At 41.3% G+C, this 24,465-nt stretch overlaps 1 protein-coding gene across 1 annotated transcript in view; it reads left to right on the forward strand.

Moving 5' to 3' along the window:
- The window catches only part of ZZEF1 (zinc finger ZZ-type and EF-hand domain containing 1), a 129,542-nt gene that overhangs the window by 52,520 nt on the left and 52,557 nt on the right, over window positions 1–24,465 (forward strand). The window contains exons 20-35 of the mRNA XM_058560029.1: window positions 197–318; window positions 425–547; window positions 1,417–1,583; window positions 1,667–1,748; window positions 2,604–2,805; window positions 4,103–4,251; window positions 5,971–6,211; window positions 9,360–9,439; window positions 11,783–11,876; window positions 12,662–13,130; window positions 13,826–13,990; window positions 17,066–17,185; window positions 17,908–18,069; window positions 20,191–20,320; window positions 22,107–22,245; window positions 23,793–23,958. Coding sequence (XP_058416012.1) covers window positions 197–318; window positions 425–547; window positions 1,417–1,583; window positions 1,667–1,748; window positions 2,604–2,805; window positions 4,103–4,251; window positions 5,971–6,211; window positions 9,360–9,439; window positions 11,783–11,876; window positions 12,662–13,130; window positions 13,826–13,990; window positions 17,066–17,185; window positions 17,908–18,069; window positions 20,191–20,320; window positions 22,107–22,245; window positions 23,793–23,958 — 2,611 coding nt within the window. The remainder of the gene's footprint in view (window positions 1–196; window positions 319–424; window positions 548–1,416; window positions 1,584–1,666; window positions 1,749–2,603; window positions 2,806–4,102; window positions 4,252–5,970; window positions 6,212–9,359; window positions 9,440–11,782; window positions 11,877–12,661; window positions 13,131–13,825; window positions 13,991–17,065; window positions 17,186–17,907; window positions 18,070–20,190; window positions 20,321–22,106; window positions 22,246–23,792; window positions 23,959–24,465) is intronic.

The following is a 24,465-nucleotide window of genomic DNA, read 5'->3' on the forward strand; positions in this document are numbered from 1 at the left end:
AAAGTAATCTTTTACTGAGATTTGCACTGCTTTTCCCTCTCAGAGGAAAGCATTTGTATGACACTTGGTGGTCTCATTGTCTTTTGATGTGAAACTCCCTCCACAGCTTCTGTGACAGCTTTGCCCTTGATGATGATCAAGCAAGTGATATTTCTACCATATAAAGTATTAAATTATTTTCTTGATGTTTTTGTAGATGTGGGACAGTTTCTGGCAAGCATGAGAGTGATTTTGGAATCCCTTTTGTCACAGTATAGTGGAAAAACCATAGTAGAAAAATTATGTAATTCTGTGTTTTCGATGGCAGCTCGTCAACTGGTAAGAAAAAGTGGCAACCGTTTGTAGATGGCGGGAGGGGTTTGGTGACCTGTACCCCAGGCAGAGTCTGAGGAGGATGCTAATTGCTTCATTCATCTTCCTTTAGGTAATCTTTCTGCTGGACTTTTGCACTTTAGACATTTCACACTGCACGCTCTTGAGAGAGTTCAGTACCCTAACAGAGCTATTGAAGAAGCTTTGCAGTGACCCTGAAGGAGGACTGAATAAGGTAACTCGAGTTGGCGTTTGAACCTGCTTTGTATCCCCTCTTAGGAGTGATGTGACCACACTTAATGAAACATACCACTGAGTACAGATCTACACAAATAAATTGCCTCTAAAAGACCCATGTATTTTAATAGTGGTTTTGCCAACAAGGGTAAATGCCAGTCGGAATTGATTTTGCTTGGTCAGCATTAGAAAGGAGACACAGAGGAAGCTGTACGTAGATTAATTTCATCATTTTATAGCACATGTCGTTAAATAAAAACTGTGTTAGTGAATAACCAGATTGAAGTCTAGAAGAGAAAATGTATGTTGAAAGGCAAATTAGAAGGTTTGATATTTAAAAGAATTTTCTCCCTTACTTAACCTTATCGGACACAAAGTTTTTTCGCTATCTTGTCTGAGTCTCACAACACCCTGTGGGAGTATTTAGGGCATATATTAAAAAGCCAATTTTAAAAGTGAAAAAGCAAAGACTTAAAAAAAGGAGGGAGAAGAGATGATGGGCTCAGATTTGGCAAGGTCTCAAATAGGAATTTAAGGTCTTTAAACTCCTAATTCAGTGTTTTTCCCACTGGAAATTCATGCTAGTAGTGATTTGTAAGAACTAGTCCTGTCATAGTTAGAAAATAAATGCTAAGCACAGAGTTATTATTGTGCAATAAAAACCACACGTCTGCTCTGCTGAATGATCACCTTATGTTTGTCTGTGTATGTAGATGGGAATGTCAGTATTTTTAGCCTGTGTGAGGATTTGTGTAGGGGTGTCAAAGGCTATCTGTCTGGAGCACCGATATAGAAACACAGTTTACTGCACGTGGCTGGATGTAGAGTGATGAAAACCTTTCTTTCTTGACTCATTTGTTTGCATAGCTGGATGTCGAGACTTGGCAGCAAGAACAGCCTGTGGTGTTACACACGTGGACTAAGGAGTCTGCCCACAACTATGAAAATAATTGCCATGAGGTGTCTGTCTTTGTTAGCCCAGGGGCAACCTATTTTGAGGTGGAATTTGATGAGAGATGTGAAACGGAAAAAAGGTAAGACTCACATGTTCTTTTTTCCCAAGCAATAATGGATCAAGAATGAGAGAAGGAAAGTGATAGAAATTATACTTTCACAGGTATGATTATCTGGAATTTACCGACGCTAGAGGTGGAAAAACACGTTATGACACAAAAGTTGGCACTGATAAATGGCCCAAGGTGAGTGATATTCCCAGAAAGAGGTGAAATGCCTACTTCTGCATCCATTCTCCTTTTGTCAGCCCTCAGGGGGTAATAGAGGTATGGTCTTTGAAGGAAAGCATTCATATTATACTTTTGTAAAAGGAAAGGTTTATATCTGTGTTCCACAAACTACAACCTATCATCTGTTTTGTAAATAAGGTGTTTTTGGAACACAACCATGCCCATTTGTTTATTTAGCATCCATAGCTACTTTGGCACTGCAGTGGCAGAGCTGAGTAGTCATGACAGAGACTGTATGGCCCAGAAAGTCTAATACTTTACTATCTGGTTCTTCATAGAAAAAGTTTTCCAACTCTTGGTTGATATCACATTGTTCAGAGTAAATGGGAAGTTGTAATCCTTAGCAAGAAAAGGCTGATGGGTCCAGGAGGGCCCAGACCAGGCTGGGGAAAGCCGGGAGGCCACCTCACAGTTAGGTCTGCATGATCTCTGGGGCTGGGAGGTTAAGTTCTGCTTCAGACTGTTGACCTTCTCTTTGCTGTCAGTGGTCTTGGTTGGGAGCAAAGGAATGGGCAAGCATGACCTCTGGCTGAGTAGGTAGTGGGTGGATGGGCATCCAAGGTTTAAAAAACTGACCAGCAGTTTTCTGCCAGCTTTGCTTCTTCATGAGGTGCAGTTATGAATTTTCTGTTTCAGTTACTCTGTTGTACATTTCTCCTTTCATAGTTTTGGTGGGGATGATAAGACATAATGGTGACAATATGCACCAGTATTCAATTTAGGTTGTTTTGAGTCCTGAAGAACATGCTTATTACTGAAATGCTGCCTTCTCAAATCTGTTGATCACATGACTTTTTTGTTTGTCTCTAGAAAGTGACCTTTAAGGCTGGTCCTCGGCTACAGTTTCTCTTTCACTCTGACAGCAGTAACAATGAGTGGGGCTACAAATTCACTATCACTGCCTATGGCCTGCCTGATGTTGCTGTGTCTTGGGGGTTGGATTTACAACTCCTTGTTTCCCGACTGATGGGACGCCTTGCTTCCCAGTGCATGGCCCTCAAGTCTATGCATCGTAAGTTCACATTATCTCTCCCTTCCCTTCTTGCTACAGCCATATTGAAGAGCAAGGTGGTACTCTCCCTCGTGTAAGTTTTCTCCACATAGTGGCAGAGCAAAGGTATTGATAAAATTCCCTTTTAGTTTCCTTTAAACCAAACCAGAATAAAGTATTCACTTGACACCATTTTCATAAAGTTACTTGACCCAGACTTTGGAATACATCACAAAGGATACTGTGGCTTCCCTGTCTATGGAGAACAAATGGGGGAGGGAGCTGGTTTTGAGCAGCATTGTTATCATTTTTTTGTAAGCGAATTTTGGTATACTCCAATAAGAAGGCAGAAATATAGAGTAAATTAATTGCGTATCCTTTAACTGTGTGAATATTTATGTAAATATGTGAATGTGGATTTTGTCTTGAAGTGATTTCTTCAACTTAGTTATTAAATTTATCCAAGAAACAATTATAGAATAAAACTTTCTTTTTTTTTTTTATAACTTTATTTATTTATTTTTCCCCCTAAAGCCCCAGTAGATAGTTGTATGTCATAGCTGCACATCCTTCCAGTTGCTGTATGTGGGATATGTGGGACGCAGCCTCAGCATGGCTGGAGAAGCGGTGCGTTGATGCGCGCCCGGGGTCTGAACCCAGGCCGCCAGTAGCGGAGCGCGCGCACTCAACCGCTAAGCCACGGGGCCGGCCCAGAATAAAACTTTTTAGTGTATTTTATTTCTATATCATTTCTTGAGTTTTTCTGATTATAAAAGTAAAATATCATAGAAAAATTGCGTGATGGAAAAAAACCAAGGAGAAAAGCCACCCTTAATCCTAACACCCAGCTATAACTATTATTAACATTTTTATGTATTTCCACCTGGTCTTTTTTCTATGTCTATTCATAAACACATATATGGTGGGTATTTAATTATTACCTTTTTTCACAGACTTAAGTTTACAAATTATGAACATTTCCCCATAATTACACATTCCTAGGTGGTCTCCTGTTATACCCTAGAGGTGGTTCACATTCTGTTTTCAGCTTACTATACAGATTAGTCATCTCAGAGATACCTTATAATTGAGGCTGTTCCACAGAATGGCAGCATTTCAGGACTTCCTTATGGTTTGGTTTCATCTGGGGTATGTGTTTATGAAGTATCATGATTGAACGTTCTGGTAAATGTGGGTGAATTCCCTCCAAGTCTTAATAATGTCCAAGTGTTTTTTAAACCTTTTCTTCATCAGTTCAAAGATTCTTAGTGTGTTAAGGCAAAAAATAGAACTCTCATAAGCCTTCTTCTCTTTCCAGAGTTAGGAAGTAACATGGCTATACCTCAGGCAAAAATGGCATTAGTCTTAAACTCCCCCTTGTGGAAACCTGTCTTCAGGCATCAGATATGTCCAGAGTTGGGATTAGAAGCAAACTGGCCCACTCACTCACACCAGGATAGTAAGGAGGTATTTACTCTTCTATTGTCTTTCTATTTGGGATGGAAAGTGTTTACTGATATTTATTACTTTAAATTATAAACGTTTGTATTTATATCTTATCACCCCCACTAAGCTCTTAGCTCTTTGAGGGCAGAAACTATCCCTTGTTCATTTGGTGTCCCCACGGTGTACCACAGGGGCCAGTGCATAATGGGTGTTCAAAAATATTGAATGATGACTCTTCAGTGAAATGTAGTAGGTACTCAGTAAACCTCTCTTGATGGAGTTATTAAACAACGTTTAAGTTGAGTCTATTTCTAGTGCCCGCTGAGTCAAACTTGAAACAATTTATGCTGTATCTTTTGTTCTCCGTGGAGTGGTAGCCCATTATTCAGGCTTAGAATACTTCAAAAAACTAAACAAGTTTTCCCGCTGTCTCTTCTTCATCTCTCCTTCCCTCTCTCTCTGCTCTACTACTTCTCCTCCCTTCTTCTCTCCTTCCCCCACGCCCAGGTGGTTCGGTAGTTAATGGCTGAATCCAGGGACTCTTCCTCAGCTTCTCTTTTCCTTTACCTCTCTATGAAATTCGGTTCCTTCAGACCCTCTCTTCTTTTGATTCCATGATAGTTCACTGTCTTCTCTTAATCTAACCACTCCATCTGCCTTCTTTACTGACCTCTCTTATTCCTCCTTCTCTAAAGAGTAGGCTTCACTCAGGCTTTCTCCCTTTCCCACAGCCCACCAAGAGTTTATCCTCTCTTCTGTCTTCTGCTGTCACACCTGTGTGAATAATTCCTAAATATCAGTTTCCAGCCCTGGTTCTTCTCCCAGGCTCCAGTCATGTATCTCCCTCTTCCTGTTAGATATTTCCATTTCAGTGTTCCGACTCCCTTTAACCCAGAAGTGTAAAACCAGGATGTCTCCCCTGACTGCTCACTCCTGTTATTTTCATTACTGTTTTCCTAGCATTGAGCCGCTCCTCCCTAGCATCACATGTAACCCCACCTTGTTCTCACCTTTCCTATCCAGTCAGCTGCAAGCTCTATGGATTCTTCCCTGTGATATTCATCTGTTTCCATTTCCTCTGTCTCCACCTTTAAGCAGGCCCTCATCTTGCACTTGCATTGTTACATTGGTACCTACCAAGTTTTTTTTTTAATCACTGCATTATCTTGTCATTCCACTGCCAAGCACCATTAATGGCTCCCCGTTGCCCACAGGGTGAAGTCTAAACTCCTCAGTGTGACAGTCAAGGCTCTCTACAGTCTTCTTTCACCTTACCTATCTGACTCTAGTTCCCACCACTCCCCAGCTGAAACTTCAGGCCAGGTCAGTCTCCCCACTGACTCTTAACTTCTGCTAATGGTTATGTTCTTCAGAGCCAAACCTGCCGAGTCTTCAGGGTCCAGTCCAAAGCCCATATCCTCCAGGAGGCTCTTCTTAATTACTTTAACCTGCCGGGAGCTCTCTCCTGTGGATTCTCAGCACTGGGTGTCCCTTCTAGGCATTTGATACTTGATAATCCTTTGCTTTATAGTAGTGCTAGTTTTAATGCTCTTAATGTTTTATTTATGTTTACCTTTTTTTAACCCATATATCTGTCTAGTCTCCCCAAAATAGATTTAAACTTCCTGAGAGTATGCACCATGTTTTATACTTCTGCTTTGGCCTAGTAGGTGTTCAGTAAACTTTATTTTTTGAGTGAATGTGTTAAACATGATGGGATTTGTTTGTTGTTGTTTCCAGGTTAAGAACATCCGTGATGATCCCTGCCACCATTTTCTTCTTGATTTTGCGCAGTCAGATCCTGCCCAGAACTTCTGTGGGCCATATTCAGAACTTTTCAAAGGATTCATACAGGCATGTAGAAAACAGGCCCCAAAGACAGATATAGTTGCTGGTTCCACTATTGATCAAGCTGTGAACGCCACCTTTGCTGCTCTGGTGTATCGCACTCCAGACTTATATGAGAAGCTGCAAAAATATGGTAACTTATATTACAGGGAATATTTTTGATCTGAAGGCCAATTGCTAAGTTTTAAGAAAGCCTGTCTTTAAGTGAAAATTTTTAAATATTTTTAAATATAAACGTATTTCTACAACTGTAGACTTCATCTTGTTAGTCCTACTTTGCCAGTCAAAAGATTCATGACCAATTTACAGTTAGCAGATTGTAATATATGGCAAAGTAGCCGTGGGTTTCCTAATTAGCAGATAATTTGTCTTTATCCAGAATTCTCGTGGAAAACTGCCAAGAAGTTTAATGGAAAGAAACCTTAACTTTGGTTATAGTCCCAGCTCAAAAACTAGATGCTGTGCAGCTTCAGGTTAATCAGACAACATTTCTGCACCTGAGTATCCTTGTCTGTAAAAGCTTAGAGTTGATTAGCTCTAACATTATAAGAAATTCCAATTAAAACCTGAGATGTTTAGGTAATTGAATGTGCTAATAACCAAGGAGGAAAATGTAGGTATTAATTCTTATCTTTAGACGTACAGCTTCTTTGTAGCATCATCCCTGCTCAGCTTCCTTTGTCAATAGCCTGCTCCTCACCATTTCTTTTCCTCATGTCCCCCAGGGATATCATCTCTGTGTATTAACTGTGTATGTGGCCTGCAGCCTAACAGGACCCACAAAGAGGGAGAGTCTCTCTCTACTCATAATCTTTCAGGGGAAAAGCATTTCAAACCCTACCTAAAGATGAGATATGGGTTTTCCCAAGCACTTTGGCAGGTTATGTGTTCTATCCATGGTGCAGATGAAATAAGCAGGAACACATGCTTCCTTCCATTAGAGGAGGTAATTGACTGTTGCTCTTATTATTATTGATATTATCATCACTACTACCTTTATTGCTGAGTCCTTTGGATCTCACATTGCAGAGTTTATTTCCTGATTTCTAAAACATCTCCATTGCTCCCTCAAATCTTAATATCTCCTGTAAGAAGCTGTTGAAAAATATAAAACTACATAGAGGCATGAATGATTTATGGAAACAACTGTCATATGGAAGAGTATGTCTTTGCTGGGGGATGGTGGGTGAGGTGACCTGTATGGTTTTGAAAAAAAGTGCAGTGTATGTTTTTGTAGTGAAAATGGGGTAAGCGAGCTGGACAGTCTTTATTACCTATGGGAACTTTGAGTAGGAGGATAAAATCCTTGTGAGTTAAGAGCTGAGAAACAGAAGGTTTCTGGCTGGGAGAGAGTTCCCCCAGTGTCTTTTCAAATCATGTTCAGATATCGCATATGTATTTGCAATAGATAAACACACAGTCAAATGTGGGAACTGGAACTATTTCACTGAATACAGGTTGTTTATGGCATACCTACCACTGTGGCTTTGAAGGAGGCATAGCTGGTCTCAGTTCTTTCTGTTTCTTCCTTTAAGGGCTATTCATGGGTTCTTCAAGACTGAACCGCTTAGAGAGTGGTCCTTGTCTAGCTCATTTGCTCATCTTTGTCTAAAAATTGGTCACCCTTTTGGGTTAGAAATATACAGGAGGGGTTTTTCAGCTAGACTATAAGCTGCTTGAGGGCAGGAATCGTGTCTGTTTTTCTCAACATTGTGTTATTCCCAGTGCCTGGTATGTAGCCCAGCACATTCTAGGTATTCAGGAAATATCATTGCATTATACATTGCTTCAGCAGAGAGCTTCACACTCTTCTAATGTATTATCCTTTGGTTTTTAGAGGAAGAGAAGGGGCAGGCCTCGTAGGTCTTTCTTTAAAAAAAAAAAAACACAACTTGTTTGTTATTGTTCTAATTATAAAAATAATACCCATTCATGTAGAAACTTACAAAGTACAGAAAAGCTTAAAATAATTATTGACTGTATTCTCAAGAACATCTCTATTCAAGAGACTTTAAGAACAGCCCTATTAACGTTTTTCCATATATCTACCTGTCCTTTTATCTAGGTATATTTATATGTGTATGCATATATGAACGTCATGTTTTTAATATGTATACTCTTTTTATTTTTATTTATTTTTTAAAAGGGAAGATGTATTTTTTTATTTTTATTTATTTATTTTTTTGCTGAGGAAGATTCACCCTGAGCTAACATCTGTTCCAGTCTTCCTCTATTTTGTATGTGGGTGGCCGCCACAGCATGGCCGCTGACAAGTCGTGTAGGTCCATGCCGGGGAACTGAACCTGGGCTGCCGAAGCGGAGCATGCTGAACTTAACCACTAGGCCACGGGGCCAGCCCCTGTATACTCTGTTTAAATAAGATAATTTTTTTATATGTTTCATAACCGGCCTTTTTAACTTAATATATATCATGAACTTTTCTGCATGTCAATAATTATCTTTTAATATTTTTAATTTTAATTTTGTTTTTGTTTTTGGTGAAGAAATTAGCCCTGAGCTAACATCTGTTGCCAATCCTCCTCTTTTTGCTGAGGAAGATTGGCCCTGAGCTAACATCTATTCCCATCCTCTTCTATTTTATATGTGGGACGCCTGCCACAGCATGGCTTGATAAGTGGTGCATAAGTCTGCACGCAGGATCCGAACGTGTGAACCCCAGCCTACCAAAGCAGAATGCGCGAACTTAAGCGCTGTGCCACTGGGCTGGCCCCTACTTTTAATATTTTTAATAGTTTACCTTTATATTTTTTACTTTTTTTTTTTTTTTAAGATTTTATTTATTTATTTTTTCCCCCCCAAAGCCCCAGTAGATAGTTATATGTCATAGCTGCACATCCTTCTAGTTGCTGTATGTGGGACGCGGCCTCAGCATGGCCGGAGAAGTGGTGCGTTGGTGCGTGCCTGGGGTCCGAACCCCGGGCCGCCAGCAGCAGAGCACATGCACTTAACCGCTAAGCCATGGGGCCGGCCCTATATTTTTTACTTTTAATATTTCACTCACTTTAATAGCATATCCATTTCAGATGTTGTTCGTTTGAAAAAAGTTAGTTTGAAGTAACACACAGAACCCATTACAGCTATTTGTGGCTTAATTGATCATCCCCCCCCCCAGCTTCTCTTACCACGCCCAATGTGTGGGTGGGTGTCAGGGGAAGGGCTTTTTCTAATGAGTTAGGAGATTTGGAAACTACTTTGTGCTTACTGTTGCAGTAGTGAATTATGTTAACTGAATGTAATCTCTCGGTCTCTCCTTTCCCCAGTAAACAGTGGGGGCAAGACAGCCCTGAGTGAGGAGTTTGCACAGGTGTATTCCTTGGCAGATGGGATTCGAATATGGATGGTAAGATTTTCCTTTGCGTGTGATTTTTATGTATTTTGAGTTTTCCCACCATGATATCACGGAATTAAGGTAAGTAGCTGTCTTCTCAAGAATATAACTTTAGGAATTTTTTTAAAGTTCAGTGAATAAACGGATATAAAATAATTTAGAACCCTTGAAATCATAATTCGGTGAGTGTTGAGAACGTTCAGAGTAAACAGGCTTCAGCTGAGCTCCTCTTACCTCCTTCGCTAACCCCAAAGGCCACTCTGGAACCTCTTAGACCGGAAGGAAATGCATTGCTTTAGATACTGGGCAACCAGTGACGGTTTTAGGCAGGGGCGAGGCCTCTCTGCATTTTAGAAAAGTGGTTCTGCGGCATTGTTTGTGACAGCAATAAACCGGAAGAACAAATATCCATTAGTAGGAGGATGGACAATAAGATTAATATATTTTTATTTATTTATTTTTTCCCCCAAAGCCCCAGTAGATAGTTGTATGCCATAGCTGCACATCCTTCCAGTGGCTGCACGTGGGACGTGGCCTCAGCATGGCCATAGAAGCGGCGCGTCGGTGGGCACCCGGGATCCGAACCTGGGCTGCCAGCAGCGGAGCGGGTGCACTTAACCGCTAAGCCACGGGGCCAGCCCGACAATAAGATTATATATTACTAGTCTAATATATAAGACTATATTACAATGTAAAATGATAATATAATACTATAGTACAACGAAAGTGAATGAAATAGAGCTATGTATCTCAGATGGTGTTCACAGACATGGTGATGAAAAAAAAAGCAAGTTGTACAAGAATGCATAAGTGTGCTATTCCTTTTATCAAGTTTAAACACAAACCAAATCTATATGTTGTGTGCATAAATATGTAGTAAAATTATACAAATGCATGGAAATGAAAAACACCAAATTCAGAATTGTTTTTATTTCTTCGGTATGGAGATGAATACCTATATATTAGTATTTTATTTTTTATATATTCACAATCATCCTAAATATTGTATAGTAATTGGGGAAAAAAAATCTTTAAATAACTGAGTAGAGGATGGATAATGAGATTGAAAGCAGGAGACTAATTGTAGTAATTAGATGAGGATGGTTTCTGCTACTTAGGAAATAAAATAATTAGACTTTGTGATTGATATAAGTGGTGAACAGGAGGATGGAATTTAGGACTGTTCCCATGTTCCTGGTTTGGGTGACTTGGTGGTAGAAGCATTGACCAGAATAGGAAAAATCGTCTTGGATCTGGAAGTGGGGAGGTAAGTTCAGTTTGGGACATTCTGAATATGAGGACATCTAGGTTATCTGAGACATTTAGCTGGAGAATTTAGTAAATGTGAAAGAATCTAAATGGCTGATGCTTCGTGGAAATGTCAAGGCAGAGATAAGAATAACTACAAATGGTTGGTAATAATTTTTTTTTAAATGTATGAGTTTATCCAGGAGCAGACAGCGTTGGACAGACTCCACAATGATTAGAACATAGTTGGTGCTCAATATATACTGAATAGATAGATGGAGACCAAAATGAACAGAATCTCTCAAAAGAAATTAAAAGATGTCATCCTCAGAATGGTAGGAGGAGAATCAGGAGAGTGTGTTGTTAGGGAAGCCAAGACAGTAGTAGCAGTTTAAGAAAAAGAGTGTCTGATAAAGTCAGCTGCCACAGACAGTTCAAGTAAAAAGGATTTGGCAGTTGACAAGGCACATTGTAGATTGTGCTTCTGGTTTAGCATAGGACAGACTGCCGAAAGTTGGACAAGACGCCAACCTTCTCTCCAAGACTTTGGCATCTCGCACATCACACATGGCCTTCTGCCTGGGCTGTAAGCACTCTGGCCCACACTGTGACCATTGCCTGTGGTGGTCCTAGGAGCACTGTTCTCTGCCTGGCAGTTGCAGCATCACTTAGAAGTGTCCCCTTATTCAGGGTAGAATCAAATTTTGGTCCAACCTCTGCAGCAAACTGAGTGTATGACCCTAGCAAGACCCTTCACTTCTCTAGATTTCTGCTTCGTTGTCTGTACTAGGTTGGCTTTAGTTAAGGGCCCCTCCAGCTCCAGTGTTCTAGAATTTTTTAAATAATAGGGTCATGGGTACAAACCTCTCCCAAATAACACATGGTTGAAAAGAAGGTAGTTTAGCAGATACACCTTTTGACAGCTTCAAAGCCTGGATTGCTTTTAGGACAGACAAAAACAGCTCCACCTTGTGTCCTCAACAGCTGGACAATAACTGTCAAGTTCTCCATGATCTCAGTGCTGTGTGCTTTTGAAGTAGTTTGCTGTGGCTGCCCTTGCTGCCCTGTCTGGACAGTGTAATTATGTGGCTCAAATCCTCCCCCCAGTTAGAGATGAAGCAGAAGTCCCTGATGAGCCTGGGGAACGAGGCAGAAGAAAAATTCGGGTCAGAAGCTGCTGAGACAAACCCTGAGAGCCTGGGTGAGTGTGTCGATGCCAACTGTCAGTACTGGGCCTTGTTTCCATTTCACAGAAAACCAGTAACCCATCTTCTAGATTATTTTAGTTGAAGCTGTGTTGACCTAGGGAAGGTAACACAGGCACTAAATAGTATTTCCAAGGATATAGCACAAATAGAAAAATGCCAGAGAGGAGCAACTGTTTATTAACATGATGCAAATGGAGCATCTTTCTATTTACTTCTCTTATGAGGCATCAGGTGCTTTTTTCAGCTACATCTTGTTATGTTTTCAAAGTGTTCTCACACTGAATATTCAGTGAAATTAGGAATTAACTGTTAATTTTTTAATGATATCATGGTTATGTTATTTTTTAAAACTCTTATTTTTTTAGAGAAATATACTGAAGTTTTTAGATGAAAAATTATGATGCTTGGGATCTACATGGAAATAATCCAAGGAGTGGGGAGTGGGTAGGGAGTGAAACAAGACTGGTCCTGGGTTGATAACTGTTGAAGCTGGGTGAGGGGTGCATGGAGGGGTCCTTATCCTATTCTTTCTCTGTATGTTTGAAAATTTCCACAGTAAAACTTTTTTAAAGTGTGCTGATAGCGCTGGGAAGATTTTGATTTGTATGATGAGATAAAATTTGATTCTATTCTGTCGGTAGATCTGTATATCATTGTATTAATGGAGATATTTCTCCTCCTAAATTATATAGTTTAAATAGATTATTTTCTTTGCAAAAGTAGGCAATAAGTTTGATTTTGACTTTTTTTTCATTATCTTCTTGCTTTTTGCATTTAGCGAAAGAGTGTATTCAAAAGAGTCTTCTATTACTAAAATTTCTGCCCATGGGTGTAAGTTCAAAAGAAAGCTGTGCCAAGTTGGTGACTGCGGATGAGACTGATGATCTGCAGCCTCTCGACAAGCGCCAGAGGACGAGCTCTGTGGTGGAAGAGCACGTCCCAGCTTCCGCACCTCCTGCTGAAGCAGCTCCCCCAGCTGCAGGAGACGGGAGTCTTAACTTGGATGTCCAGCCAAAGCTGCCACCCAGCAGTGGCCCTCTTGCTGCAGAAGTATCCTCTGCCACAGCTGAAGAACCCCCGTCACCTTCCACTCCTACCCGGCGGCCTCCCTTCACGCGGGGGCGACTCCGGCTACTCTCCTTCAGATCGATGGAGGAGGCCAGACCGGTGCCCACAGTAAAAGAGAAATACCCGGTGCTGAAGGACGTCATGGACTTCATTAAAGATCAGTCACTCTCCCACGAGAGGTGAGCCAGGCGTTACCTTCCCAGCACTTCCTTTCCTCAAGCCGTGGGTACCCAGTCTAGTCAAAGGCTTGCAATTCATGTTAAAAGTGAAGAAATAATACTTGAATGATAGATCAAGATTTGTTTTAGAATATTCAAGGAAAAAAATTTGGTGATTGTTTTTTCTTTTAAAGAAGCATTTTTTCACTTAAGATTTGTACAGTATACTGTATGTAAATTATAACTCAATAATGTACTGTTGGGATAAAAAAAAGAAATATTTCTTTTGGTAGCTGCGACTTATAAATTTGTCTTATTTTACCCTGGGAGAAATTTAGGATTTGATATTTTCTGACAAAATTACTTGTCAGTGAGCCTACGTCTCTGGAAGTACTGCATGTTTTAATTTCCTCTCCTAAGAATTAAGGCTTTGTCTCTATGGGGAAGTAAAAATATTCAAGTTCCTTTTTAATTAATTAATTTTTTAATATGCGTTGGGCTTCTGAACAGTTGGTATGAACTGATTTGTAATGCTGCTGAGTAATCACTGAAAGTAGCAAACAGGTATTGATATCCTCCCTGAATGATATTTCTGATACCTCACAATAATATTTCCTTTCTATTAATATGGCATCAGAACTTGGGTGGGTGTATGTTTTCTTTCTGCCCCGGCTCAAGAGTTTTCTGAGTGTTCCTGACTTGAGTTCTGTCTCCAGTGTTGTAAAGGTTCTTTCCTTGAAGAAAGCCCAAGCCCGGAGCGTCCTTGAAGTCCTGAGGATAATTCAGTACTGTGCAGAATCCCTTGGACAGCCTCATTGCTTCCATCCGCCTTATATACTTTTCCTGTTGGAACTTCTGACCTGCCAGAAAGAGTTTACCAAGTAAGTACAAATTACAAGTCTGCAAGGAAAACAAGCATGGGTCATTTTAAAGAAATCCTAATTGTCTTCTCTAATTAATAACTGTCATTTCCACGTAGGATACAAATTTACGTTTTTGGTCAATTCATTCTTTCATCCTAAGAAAAAATGGGTTCCCTCCTTTTAGTAAGTAAATACCAGGAACATGTTCATTCCTCCTGATGAGTTTATCAGCTATTTTCCCAGACAGTAAGGATTGTACTCCCCATATACCCATACTCATCATTTGGCTCCTGGAAGCTGTGAGCTAAATTTAATGCTCATTTACAGTAATGACATTAATCTAAGTACTTCACAAGGTTGTTCTAACAGTTATTCAATAAATATTTTCTGAGTGTTGACTATGCCAGGCACTGTTCTAGGTGTTGTATATGCCATGGACATGGCAGACAAGATCCTTGTTCCAGTGGAGCTTGTATTCTATTGAGGAGAAATAGACAATAAGAAATATATATGTCAGATAGTCATATTGCTGTGTGGTGATTTCATACAGAGTGACCTAGTTTGAGCAGTCAGGGAAGACCGGCTGAGGAGATGACATGTAAACCAAGCAATGAGTGACCAGCTGAGGTCAGGGGGAGAGCACTAAGGCAGAAGGAACAGCGCAGAGGCTAGGGTGGGGGATTAGCCCAAGGAACAGAAAGAAGGCCATTGTGCCTGAGTGAGGGGAAATGGGAGGAGACGAGGTCAGAAAACTAGGCAGGGCCCATATCATAGAAAGCTGTGTCAGATACAAGTTAAGGTGTGTGTATTTTATACTGAGTCGTGGACGGGAAACCCCTGGAGAATTTTAAGCCCAGGAGGAACACAGTGTGATTTATATTTGTGAAAGATATTTCTGCCTACTATGAAAAAGAGTGAAAGTGAGAAAAGCAGTTAGGAGACTCTTGCAGTAGTCCAGGCAAGAGATGGTAGTGGTTTGGACCAGGGAATAGCACTGGAGATGGAGAGAAAAGGATGAGATTCAGGATTTTGGAGATAGAATTGTCAGGACTTATTGATGGATTAGATGTAGTGGGTGAATGAAAGGAATCATGGGGAAAGAAACTCCTTGGATTTTGGCTTGAGCAGTCGTGTGGATGGTATTGCATTTTACTGAAGGGAAGAGTATGGAAGAAACAGATTGGCGCAAAAATCAAAAGTTTTGTTTTGGTCATGTTAAGTTTGAACTGCTTCTTTCACATCCAAGTAAAGATACCAAGAAAAGAGAGCTAAGAGTGTAAAGTTCTGGAAAGAAGCCAGACTAGGGATAGAATTTGGATGCTATCAGTATATAGATGGTATTTAAAGCTTTGAGACCAGATGAGACCTCCTAGAAAGAGTGCAGACATGGACAAGAAGAGGACTCAGGACTGAACCTTAGGGGCATTTCTTTATTTAGAAGTCAAGCAGAGGAGGAGGAGTCAGCTAAGAAGATCAAGAAAGAGTGGCCTTTGAGAGCAAAAACCAGGGGCTGGTGAAGTCATAGAAGCCAAGAGAAGAATGTATCTCAAAAGATGAGAATGGTCAGTTGGGTCGAATGCTAATGCAAGAGGTTGTGTAAGATAAGAACACATTGGATTTGACAACAGTCTTACTGTAGCCATGGGGACAAAAGCCCAGTTGAACTGGGTTGAGAAGAGAATGGGGGTAATTAAATGGAGAGAGAGACTATAAACAATTATTTTCAGAGGGGAGTAGAGGAACAGGGCAGTAACTGGAGGGGATGTGGGATCAACTGAGGGTTTTTAAGAGATGTTAGAGTGTGTTTGTACCCTGATGTGAATGAATCAGTAATGAGGAAATTTGACTCAAGAAGAAAGAGATCAATGCAGTAGCAGTTGTGTAAGTAGAGAAGATGGGCTTTGAGAGAGCCAGGAGACTCTCTCTGTGGTAGCAAGAGGAAAGAGCATGGATAGAGATGCAAGATGTTTGGTGGTGCAAAGATGAAGGAATTCTTGTGTGATCATTTCTATTTTTAGAAAATAAAATATGAAGATAGTCATCAGCTAGAAATGAAGATTTAGGAGGAAGTAATGGCAGTTTAAAGAGAGGCAAGAAGGTTTGAAATAGTAATGAAAATTGGGAAAGTCAGTCTGGTCGCCTGACAATTTTGAGTGCTTATTTGAGAATTATGGTTGTGAGTTTACAGTGATATGAGTCAGCTTGGGCGTGTGGTGTTTCCTCCAGCAACACTTAGCTGTTTTGATATAGGTTTAAGATTTCTTATGCATGTATGTGGAGGAAGAAAGCAGCAAGGGAGTTGGTGATTGCTAAGATGTGATTATGGTGCTGGGCCATGGAATCTAAGCTGAGTATGGAGCAAAGAGAAGGCACAGCAAGGGTAGTAGATAGTGAACTAGAGGCAGCGTCGTGGGTTGGGGCTCATTGGGATTGAAAGGCAGTTGTGGGAGTCTCAGTAGGTGAACAGGATGAGAGGTCATGGTCAGAGTAGGATGCTCTGAAGTCAGGATTTCAGAGGTAATGGCCGTTAGTGTGATGACAAGGTCAAGGAAATAACCATCAGACTAGGATGGCCAAGGGTATGAAGGAGAAGATCGTTGGAGGTGAGGATGGCAGAGAATCTGGAGACAGAGGAACTGGGGCATCATTCCCATGGATGTTGAAGTCTCCAAGGTGACAAGGATCAAGGTAGAAAAGACAATGAGCTTGGTGCTAAAGTCATCACTGAGGGCGGCAGAGGGGTGGGCATGACCATGTGGAGAGGATTAAATGAGATAATTTGTGAAAAATACTTAACTCAGTATCTGGCACTCAGGTAGTGGTGGGAGGGCTTTATATTTGTTTATATTAACAAAGAAAGATAAATAATTGTCATCTCCATACTCCTTGTAGGCAGCCCTCTTGACCCAGCAGATGGACTCACTTGCTGTTTTGTCCATTGCTTTCTGAAGTTTTTATATTTGTGATTACTAAAGTTTCTGTGCCACTTCATTCAGCTTCCTGCTTCTTGGCTCTTTTTTATGTAAGGAATAATGATTATTAAATACATGATGTTCTGGCAATTAAGTGATTGATGATTTCCTCTGTTTCTAGTTATTTTGGACACCTGGAGGCCTGTGGTGCAGATCTACACAAAGAAATTCGAGACACTTACTATCAGTTGGTTCTGTTTTTGGTCAAAGCAGTTAAAGGATTTAGTAGCATAAATGACAGGTACTGGATAACTTTATAATTTCTAGAGAAAAAACTATTTGTATTTTTTCTGATTTTAAGAGAAATACATTTTCAATACTGAAAACATAGAAAAGTACAAGGAGTAAAATAAAAATAACCCCATATCTTACGTTCTAGAGCTAATTGCTAATGTTAACTTATTAGTTTGTTTTTCTCTGAGGCTTTTTTCTACATAGTGTGTATAGTTTTTTAAAGGGGATGGGTCTTCATTTATCTAAGAATTTGTAACTTGTTATTTTCAGTTTTTGGTGTATTATGTACAGTTTTAAAACTGGAGTATAAAGCCACTCCCCAATCTCCTCCATAGTATGGTTTAGACATGAACCTTAAATCAAATGGTTCTGTTCTACGTCTGAGTTTCACAACCTGGGCTGATTTGGGGCTGGCCCTGATTTTGCTATTTATCAGGAGGTGATTTTTACTATTCAGTCCTTTACCATAAAATGTCCCCTATGGTAGTCTTGGCAGAGTGGAAACCGTACTTTATGCTTTCAGAAGTCTTTTTCTTATGCTGTCTTTTGAAGAGATTTTGTATGGAGTATGAGAAATTTGAAAGGAGATTATGAGGAACCCAAACCAGCAATCTGGAGTTCCCTCTGCTTTCCACTTACAAACAGACCAGGTCTCTGACTTGCCTTGTTTCTCTTTTGTCCGATGGCGATGGGCAGCTTTGATAAGTTTCACCTTCCTGGTCTCTCTAGGTCTTTGCTGCCTGCCTTGTCCTGTGTTCAGACAGCGCTGCTTCATCTTTTGGATATGGGCTGGGAACCCAGTGACCTCTCCTTCTTTGTTGACATTCAGTTACCAGATCTCCTTATGAAAATGTCGCAAGAAAATATAAGTGTCCATGACAATGTGATCAGGTAAGCACACAGTCCTGCATGCTGCAGTTCCTAAAGTAGATTATGAGATACAGGAATCGTGGCATAGGGGTTCAGAGCACAGACTCTGGAGCTAGACTCTCTGTGTAATATGCTGGCTTTGCCACGTACTAGCTGGATGACCTTGGGCCGCTTATTTAATCCCTCTGTGCCGCAGTTTCCTCATCTTTAGAGCTGGAGGTAATAATGGTACCTAACTCATAGGATTGTTGTGAAGAATAAATGAGTTCTATTTCTCAATAGAACAATGTCTGCATGGTAGTGTATGTAAGTTGGTGGTGGTGATATTGTAACGGGGAGAATGAGGATCCTCTGTATTTTTGGAGATCCCAGTATAGTTTGTTGAATTGGAGAATCCTTTTCTTTATTTTTTTTTTTAATAATTTATGTGTGATTTTAGCCACTATAATCTCTTGCACATTATAAGGACTTAAGGTATGAGGAAAAAAAGTATGTGAAGTTTTTTTTTTTCTTTCCATTTTTAATGAGTATCTCTCCACCCTGCTCAAATCCACTCATGTCTGCGGAAAAGAAAGAAGACAATGGGAGAAGAAAAGCAAGAGGAGAGAATTAGGGGGAGATAAATGAATGAGTCAACATTGAGACAATTTTCGCTCTCTCAGAAGAGATATTCTGGGAAAAGCAGATAGAATTAAAGCTGTCTCCTTGTTTAGTAAACCTTAGTCATTGCCCTGCTGAGGGGGGAAGGTGTGATTGGGCATCAGCATGCTAGCTCTTTAGCTGTCAGTCTGCTTGTTGTTTCAAGCTTTGCCTGTGCCTGCATGATGTCGTCCTTGGGGATGGGACCACACCCTTCACTACCAATCCCTCATAGCACCTAGCCCAAAGCTAAGTACGAGTAGGCCTAACGTCAATTTGTTGGAATTTATGAATGAACAAATATGTATTCGTTGGTTGGTAAATATTTTGCATTTGCTGGCAAGCAAATCCTTTCATATTTAAAATTCTGGTTGCTAAAACAAACTGTAAACTGCAATTATGGAAATTCATAATTCTACATCTGTTTTTTTTTTGGTGAGGGAGATCACCCCTGAGGTAACATCCGTGCTAATCCTCCTCTTTTTGCTGAGGAAGACCGGCTCTGAGCTAACATCTATTGCCCATCCTCCTCCTTTTTTTCTTCCCCAAAGCCCCACTAGATAGTTGTATGTCATAGTTGTACATCTTTCTAGTTGCTGTATGTGGGACGCGGCCTCAGCATGGCCGGAGAAGCAGTGCGTCGGTGCGCGCCCAGGATCCGAACCCAGGCCGCCAGCAGCAGAGCGTGCACTTAACCGCTAAGCCACGGGGCTGGCCCCATAATTCTACATCTTAAAAGAGCCCATAGGTTATCTATATGAAACTCTTTTTTTTTTTTTGTGAGGAAGATCGGCCCTGAGCTAACATCTGCCAATCCTCCTCTTTTTGCTGAGGAAGACTGGCCCTGGGCTAATATCCATGCCCATCTTCCTCTACTTTATATGGGACGCCACCACAGCATGGCTTGACAAGTGGTGCGTCGGTGTGCGCCTGGGATCTGAACCGGTGAACTCCAGGCCGCTGCAGCGGAGCGCACGCACTTAACCGCTTGCGCCACCAGGCCGGCCCCGATGTATGAAACTCTTTATTGAAATGAGGAAACCAAGGACCAAGGCTGAGTGCTGTGTCAAGGTCTTACAGCAGCTAGTGGGAGAGCCGAAGCCCCAGGGTCTCTCCCTTCTCCTGCTGATACCACTAGGGTGTGCTGAGCATGTGCAAATCAGACTTAAAAAAAAAAATCACTTTATTTGGCTCCGGTGCCTGGCACATAGTAGGTTCACCACAAATGGTTGTTGAGTGGAATTAAGCCATGTAGGTACAACCTTTCAAGCTCTAATTCCTCACCCATTGTAGTCTGTTCTGGAAAGGGTTTCTCCATTTTATTTATGGATATCTATCACACATCTGGCAAATTCCAGGGCTTTGAGAACCAAATTGACCTCTTCCCCTCAGAAGTTTAAAAATGCCCCATATATTAGACCCATAGGACACAGATCTGCTAACCAGCGCTTTCCTTGATTATTGGGAGAGGCATGCTTTTCTCTCTTTATGTCCTTCTTTCAGCCAATGGAGTGAAGAAGATGAGCTTGCTGATGCCAAGCAGAATTCAGAATGGATGGATGAGTGTCAGGATGGCATGTTTGAGGCTTGGTATGAAAAAATAGCCCAGGAAGATCCAGAGAAGCAGAGGAAAGTAAGACCTCTCAACTAGAGTAATCTGAAGTCATCTGCTAGGAGTCTGGAGAGTAGAGTCTGCCTGCAAGGGAGGGGGTGGGGCGGGGTGCCAGCGGGATGTCTCCTGAGAAGGCTGCAGGTGACACTCGGTACCTTAGTGAGTCGGCTGTCACCGAGTCCGGTCTTTAACCTGAGGAGCCCTGAATCCTGACTTGACCACGCTCAGAGAATGGCTCCCTCCCGTAGAACTAGACTCACAGAAAATTGGCTCATGAGGCTGAAGTATAATATTAGGTGCCAATTTATTAGTTTACAGTGAGAAATAGAATTGCTGAAGGCCCTGGGCTCTGGTGTCCTTGGTGTAGCACATTCTCTCCCTGTAGGCAAGCAGCAACATGGGAAGCCACGTTTCAATGAGAAGATTGCCTGGTGAGCATGGAAGCAGCCATGTGTACACAGAATCAGAGTTACATGATTCAAATGTGTAAAGGCATCAGGCTCAGGTAGCCTGCCATGTCCATCTCCACTTTAGGTGTTAATCTGTCTCCACCACGTTGTGCCAGGCATCTGCTGCCTCAGAGTCATTATTTCTTAGTATTGTGTGCCTACTATGTGCCAGTTACTTTGCTCATATAGCGCCTCTGTGGTACTTGGATGGAGCACACCAACTTGGCCTTAGTGATTTTTCTCTCTTGTATCTTAATATCTTACTGGGAGCCATTCTGTAGTTCTAAGGTGCCTTGGCATATTTGCTCTGACCTACTACTGTATGGTAACTTAGTGATTTATTTCCCTTATTTCCAAGCCATAAAGATAAACTGTACTGTAAGTCTTCAGGTACTTTCCAGGAAAACAATTTGTTTGCTCATGAAACAGTGCCCTACTATCTCCCCAGAAAGTTTTCTTTTCAAGTGCCAGCAAACACTGCTTCTTTTGTAGTGTTTCCTGTATCTGTGAAGACTACCTTCATCCAACCAAGTACCTGAGCCAGAAATCTGGATGTTGTTCTTGACCTTTCCCTTTTCCTGACCCCCATATCCAGTCAGTCCCCAAGATTCCTCACTTCTGCCTCCTTAATCCCTCTCAAATCTGCCCACCTTTCGCCATCTCTTGTACTGCTCAGTCCAGGCCTTGTCACCTGTCATGGAGTTACTTTAACAGCTTCTGTCATGGTCAGGCTCCCTGACTCTAGTCTTGCCCCCTGCAGTCCATTCTTCCTTCAGTAACCACAAGAACTTTTAGAATGCGCAGATCTGATCACGTTACTCTCTTGTTTAAAAACGGTTGGTGACTCCTGAGACTGTCATTTGAAGTGCTTTGTGGTTTAACCTTTCTAACTTTTTCTGGTTATCCTCACTCTGTACTGTATTCTACATATTGAATTATTGCCAATTTCACAAACCATTATCTGCCTTTTTGCCTCCTGTAGAACATGCCATTGCTTTAAGTTGGCATGCCTACCACCCTTACCCCCACTCAGCTAATATCTGTTTGTCCCTCAGGTGTCAACTGAGGAGTTATCGCGTTTCCGAAACCTCCATGACCTTCCTAACACCCATTGATATCCCTCTTCAGTATTCTCTAAGCCTCCTGCATTTGCCTCTTAAAGCCCTTATCATACTGTCTGGTGTCATCTGTTTACTTGAGGGAATTCCAAACTAGACACTAAGCTCCTTCATCTTCTAATCCTAGCACCTAGTACAATGCCTGGAATAAATTAAGTACCTAGTGAATGATGGATTGATTAATGAATAGTGGCCACATCAGAAAATGTGTTGGTTAATTGTACTTATTTCACCTTACAGATGCACATGTTTATTGCTCGCTACTGTGACCTGTTAAACGTGGACATCTCTTGTGATGGGTGTGATGAGATTGCCCCCTGGCATCGCTACCGGTGTCTGCAGTGCAGTGACATGGATCTCTGCAAAACTTGCTTCCTAGGTAAATTTCATGGTCTGAGTATGCCATACCCAAAAGTAATAATCGTTTCTATTTTCTGTGATCTTGTCATTTTTTTAAACTCCCGTTGTATTAAATAAAAATACTGCCCAGTGGTATGCTCTGACTGGTTGGCAAATATGAACCTTATCTCCCAAACTGAATGATGAGCTCTGGAACTCTGTTATCTGATATGCTTCCATCTTTATTCATGCTGGGTTTAGACACTTGATAAATACTCAGGACCAATGAATGTACATTCCATTGAGTTTCCAAGAAATTATTTTCCCTCTGAATCATGCAGTATTTACAAGTAGTAAAATACACACACACAAGAAGAAAACTTCAAAATTCTTGAATACTGTTGACTTGTAGGTACTGAGGTAAAGCAGATCAACAGTAGTGAGCAGTTGAGTGTTCTTCGTATGCATGGCCTAGTCATAAAAGATACAGCCCCTGCCCTAGAAGCGTTCACAGTCTTAGCAGGAGACTGGACATGCCCACAAAATGTGCAAGAGTGTACATGCTGAGTTACAGATGAGCAGTACAGATTATTCTGGAAAAGTTCTGAAGTAGTAGCAATCACTGTTGCAGGGAAGGCTTGTGGAGGAGGTGGGATGTGACTTGGTCTTTGAAGAAAATTAGAAGTAGATGATGTGAAGGAAACATTGGAGAGTGTGTCGCCATCCAAAGCAGAGCGAGTCCAGGGACAGAGGAGTGAGCATCTGTAGTATGTTTAGATGGACGCGCTCAAGTGTCTGACCAGCTAAGTGATGGATGGAGAGAGGTGGAGCCCAGACTGTGGGACCCTGAGATACTAGGCTAAGGAATTTGAATGAGTCTACAGTCAGTGGGGAAGGTTTTTCAAGCAGGGTATTAATACGATCAGAGCTATGCTAGAGGAAGGTGGTTCTGTCCGTGTAAGAGTTTCCTAGGAAATCAATCACAGCAGTGACCGGGGATTAGTGCCTGGACTAGGTTCGTGGCATAAAAGGAGCGTTTAGCAGAGTCTATGACAGAGCTTGGAGACCCACTGGACTTAGAGTGAGGAGGAGACCAGAGTAGTCAGTCTCTTTCGTGAGTAACATTCTTTCTCACTCACTGGGTCTGGAGTTATGAAGTCTGTTTCCATCTATGATTCTGGAATGAAAAGAGCAAAAACCTGATCACTCACTGCTTGTTAACAGGAGTATACAATAGTCTCAGAGGAGAGGTCATGGGAGAGCTCACAAATTGGCATGTGGACTTATTTCTGCCAAAGGTGGTCATGACAGGAATTGGTAATCTATTTGTTCAGACTCTGTGTGGGCTGGAAAAAGGGGGGGGTCAATCCATGGTACCGTTGCTAAGAAGTTTTGTGCTGAGAATATTGGTCATATGCTCAGAACCACTGGGCAGAACGCCCTGGTCTCCCAAAGATGCCTGTGGCCCCTGACATCCTGAGCAATAAATTGGGAACAGCCTTGCTTCTGGAGTTGGTTTGGGTTTGGAAACTAGCCCTTCTAAGAGCCCTCTGCCCAACCCACCTCACACTGCTATTTTTCCGCCAGGTGGAGTGAAGCCTGAGGGCCACGGAGATGACCATGAAATGGTCAACATGGAGTTTACCTGTGACCATTGCCAGGGTTTGATCATAGGCCGGAGGATGAATTGCAACGTGTGCGATGACTTTGATCTGTGCTATGGATGCTATGCGGCAAAGAAATATTCTTATGGGTATGTCTCAGATGACCTCTAGTGCTGTAACCTTTGCTTCACGTATTCCTTTGCTTTAAAAGGGGGCTTCTTTTTTTAAAAAAGGTTTTTATTATAAAAAATTTCAAACACACCCACAAGTAGAGAGAGTAGTACAATGAATCTCCATATACCCATTACCCAGATTCAACAATTAGGAAGATTTTGCTACGTCTGCTTTTTTTTTTTTTTTGCATTTTTATAAAGCAAATTACAGATCTTGAATCATTTCCTTCCTACATACTTCATATCCATCTCTACAAATTGTGGGCATTTTCTCACATTACCAAAGTGCTATTAGCACACCCTGCAGAATTTCACAATGAGGAATTCTTACTTCACCTGGTTTCCGTAGACAGTCTTCTGGGGATTGTGAAATCCTGAAATGGTATGAACAATGTTTGTGTTTGCTTATTTTTCTGGGGAGAGGGCCCATACCTATCTTTAAATTTTCAATAACCATAGGTAACTTATGCCCAGTTGTGACCA

Source organism: Diceros bicornis, chromosome 18, assembly GCF_020826845.1.
Source record: "Diceros bicornis minor isolate mBicDic1 chromosome 18, mDicBic1.mat.cur, whole genome shotgun sequence".
Lineage (NCBI taxonomy): Eukaryota > Metazoa > Chordata > Mammalia > Perissodactyla > Rhinocerotidae > Diceros > Diceros bicornis.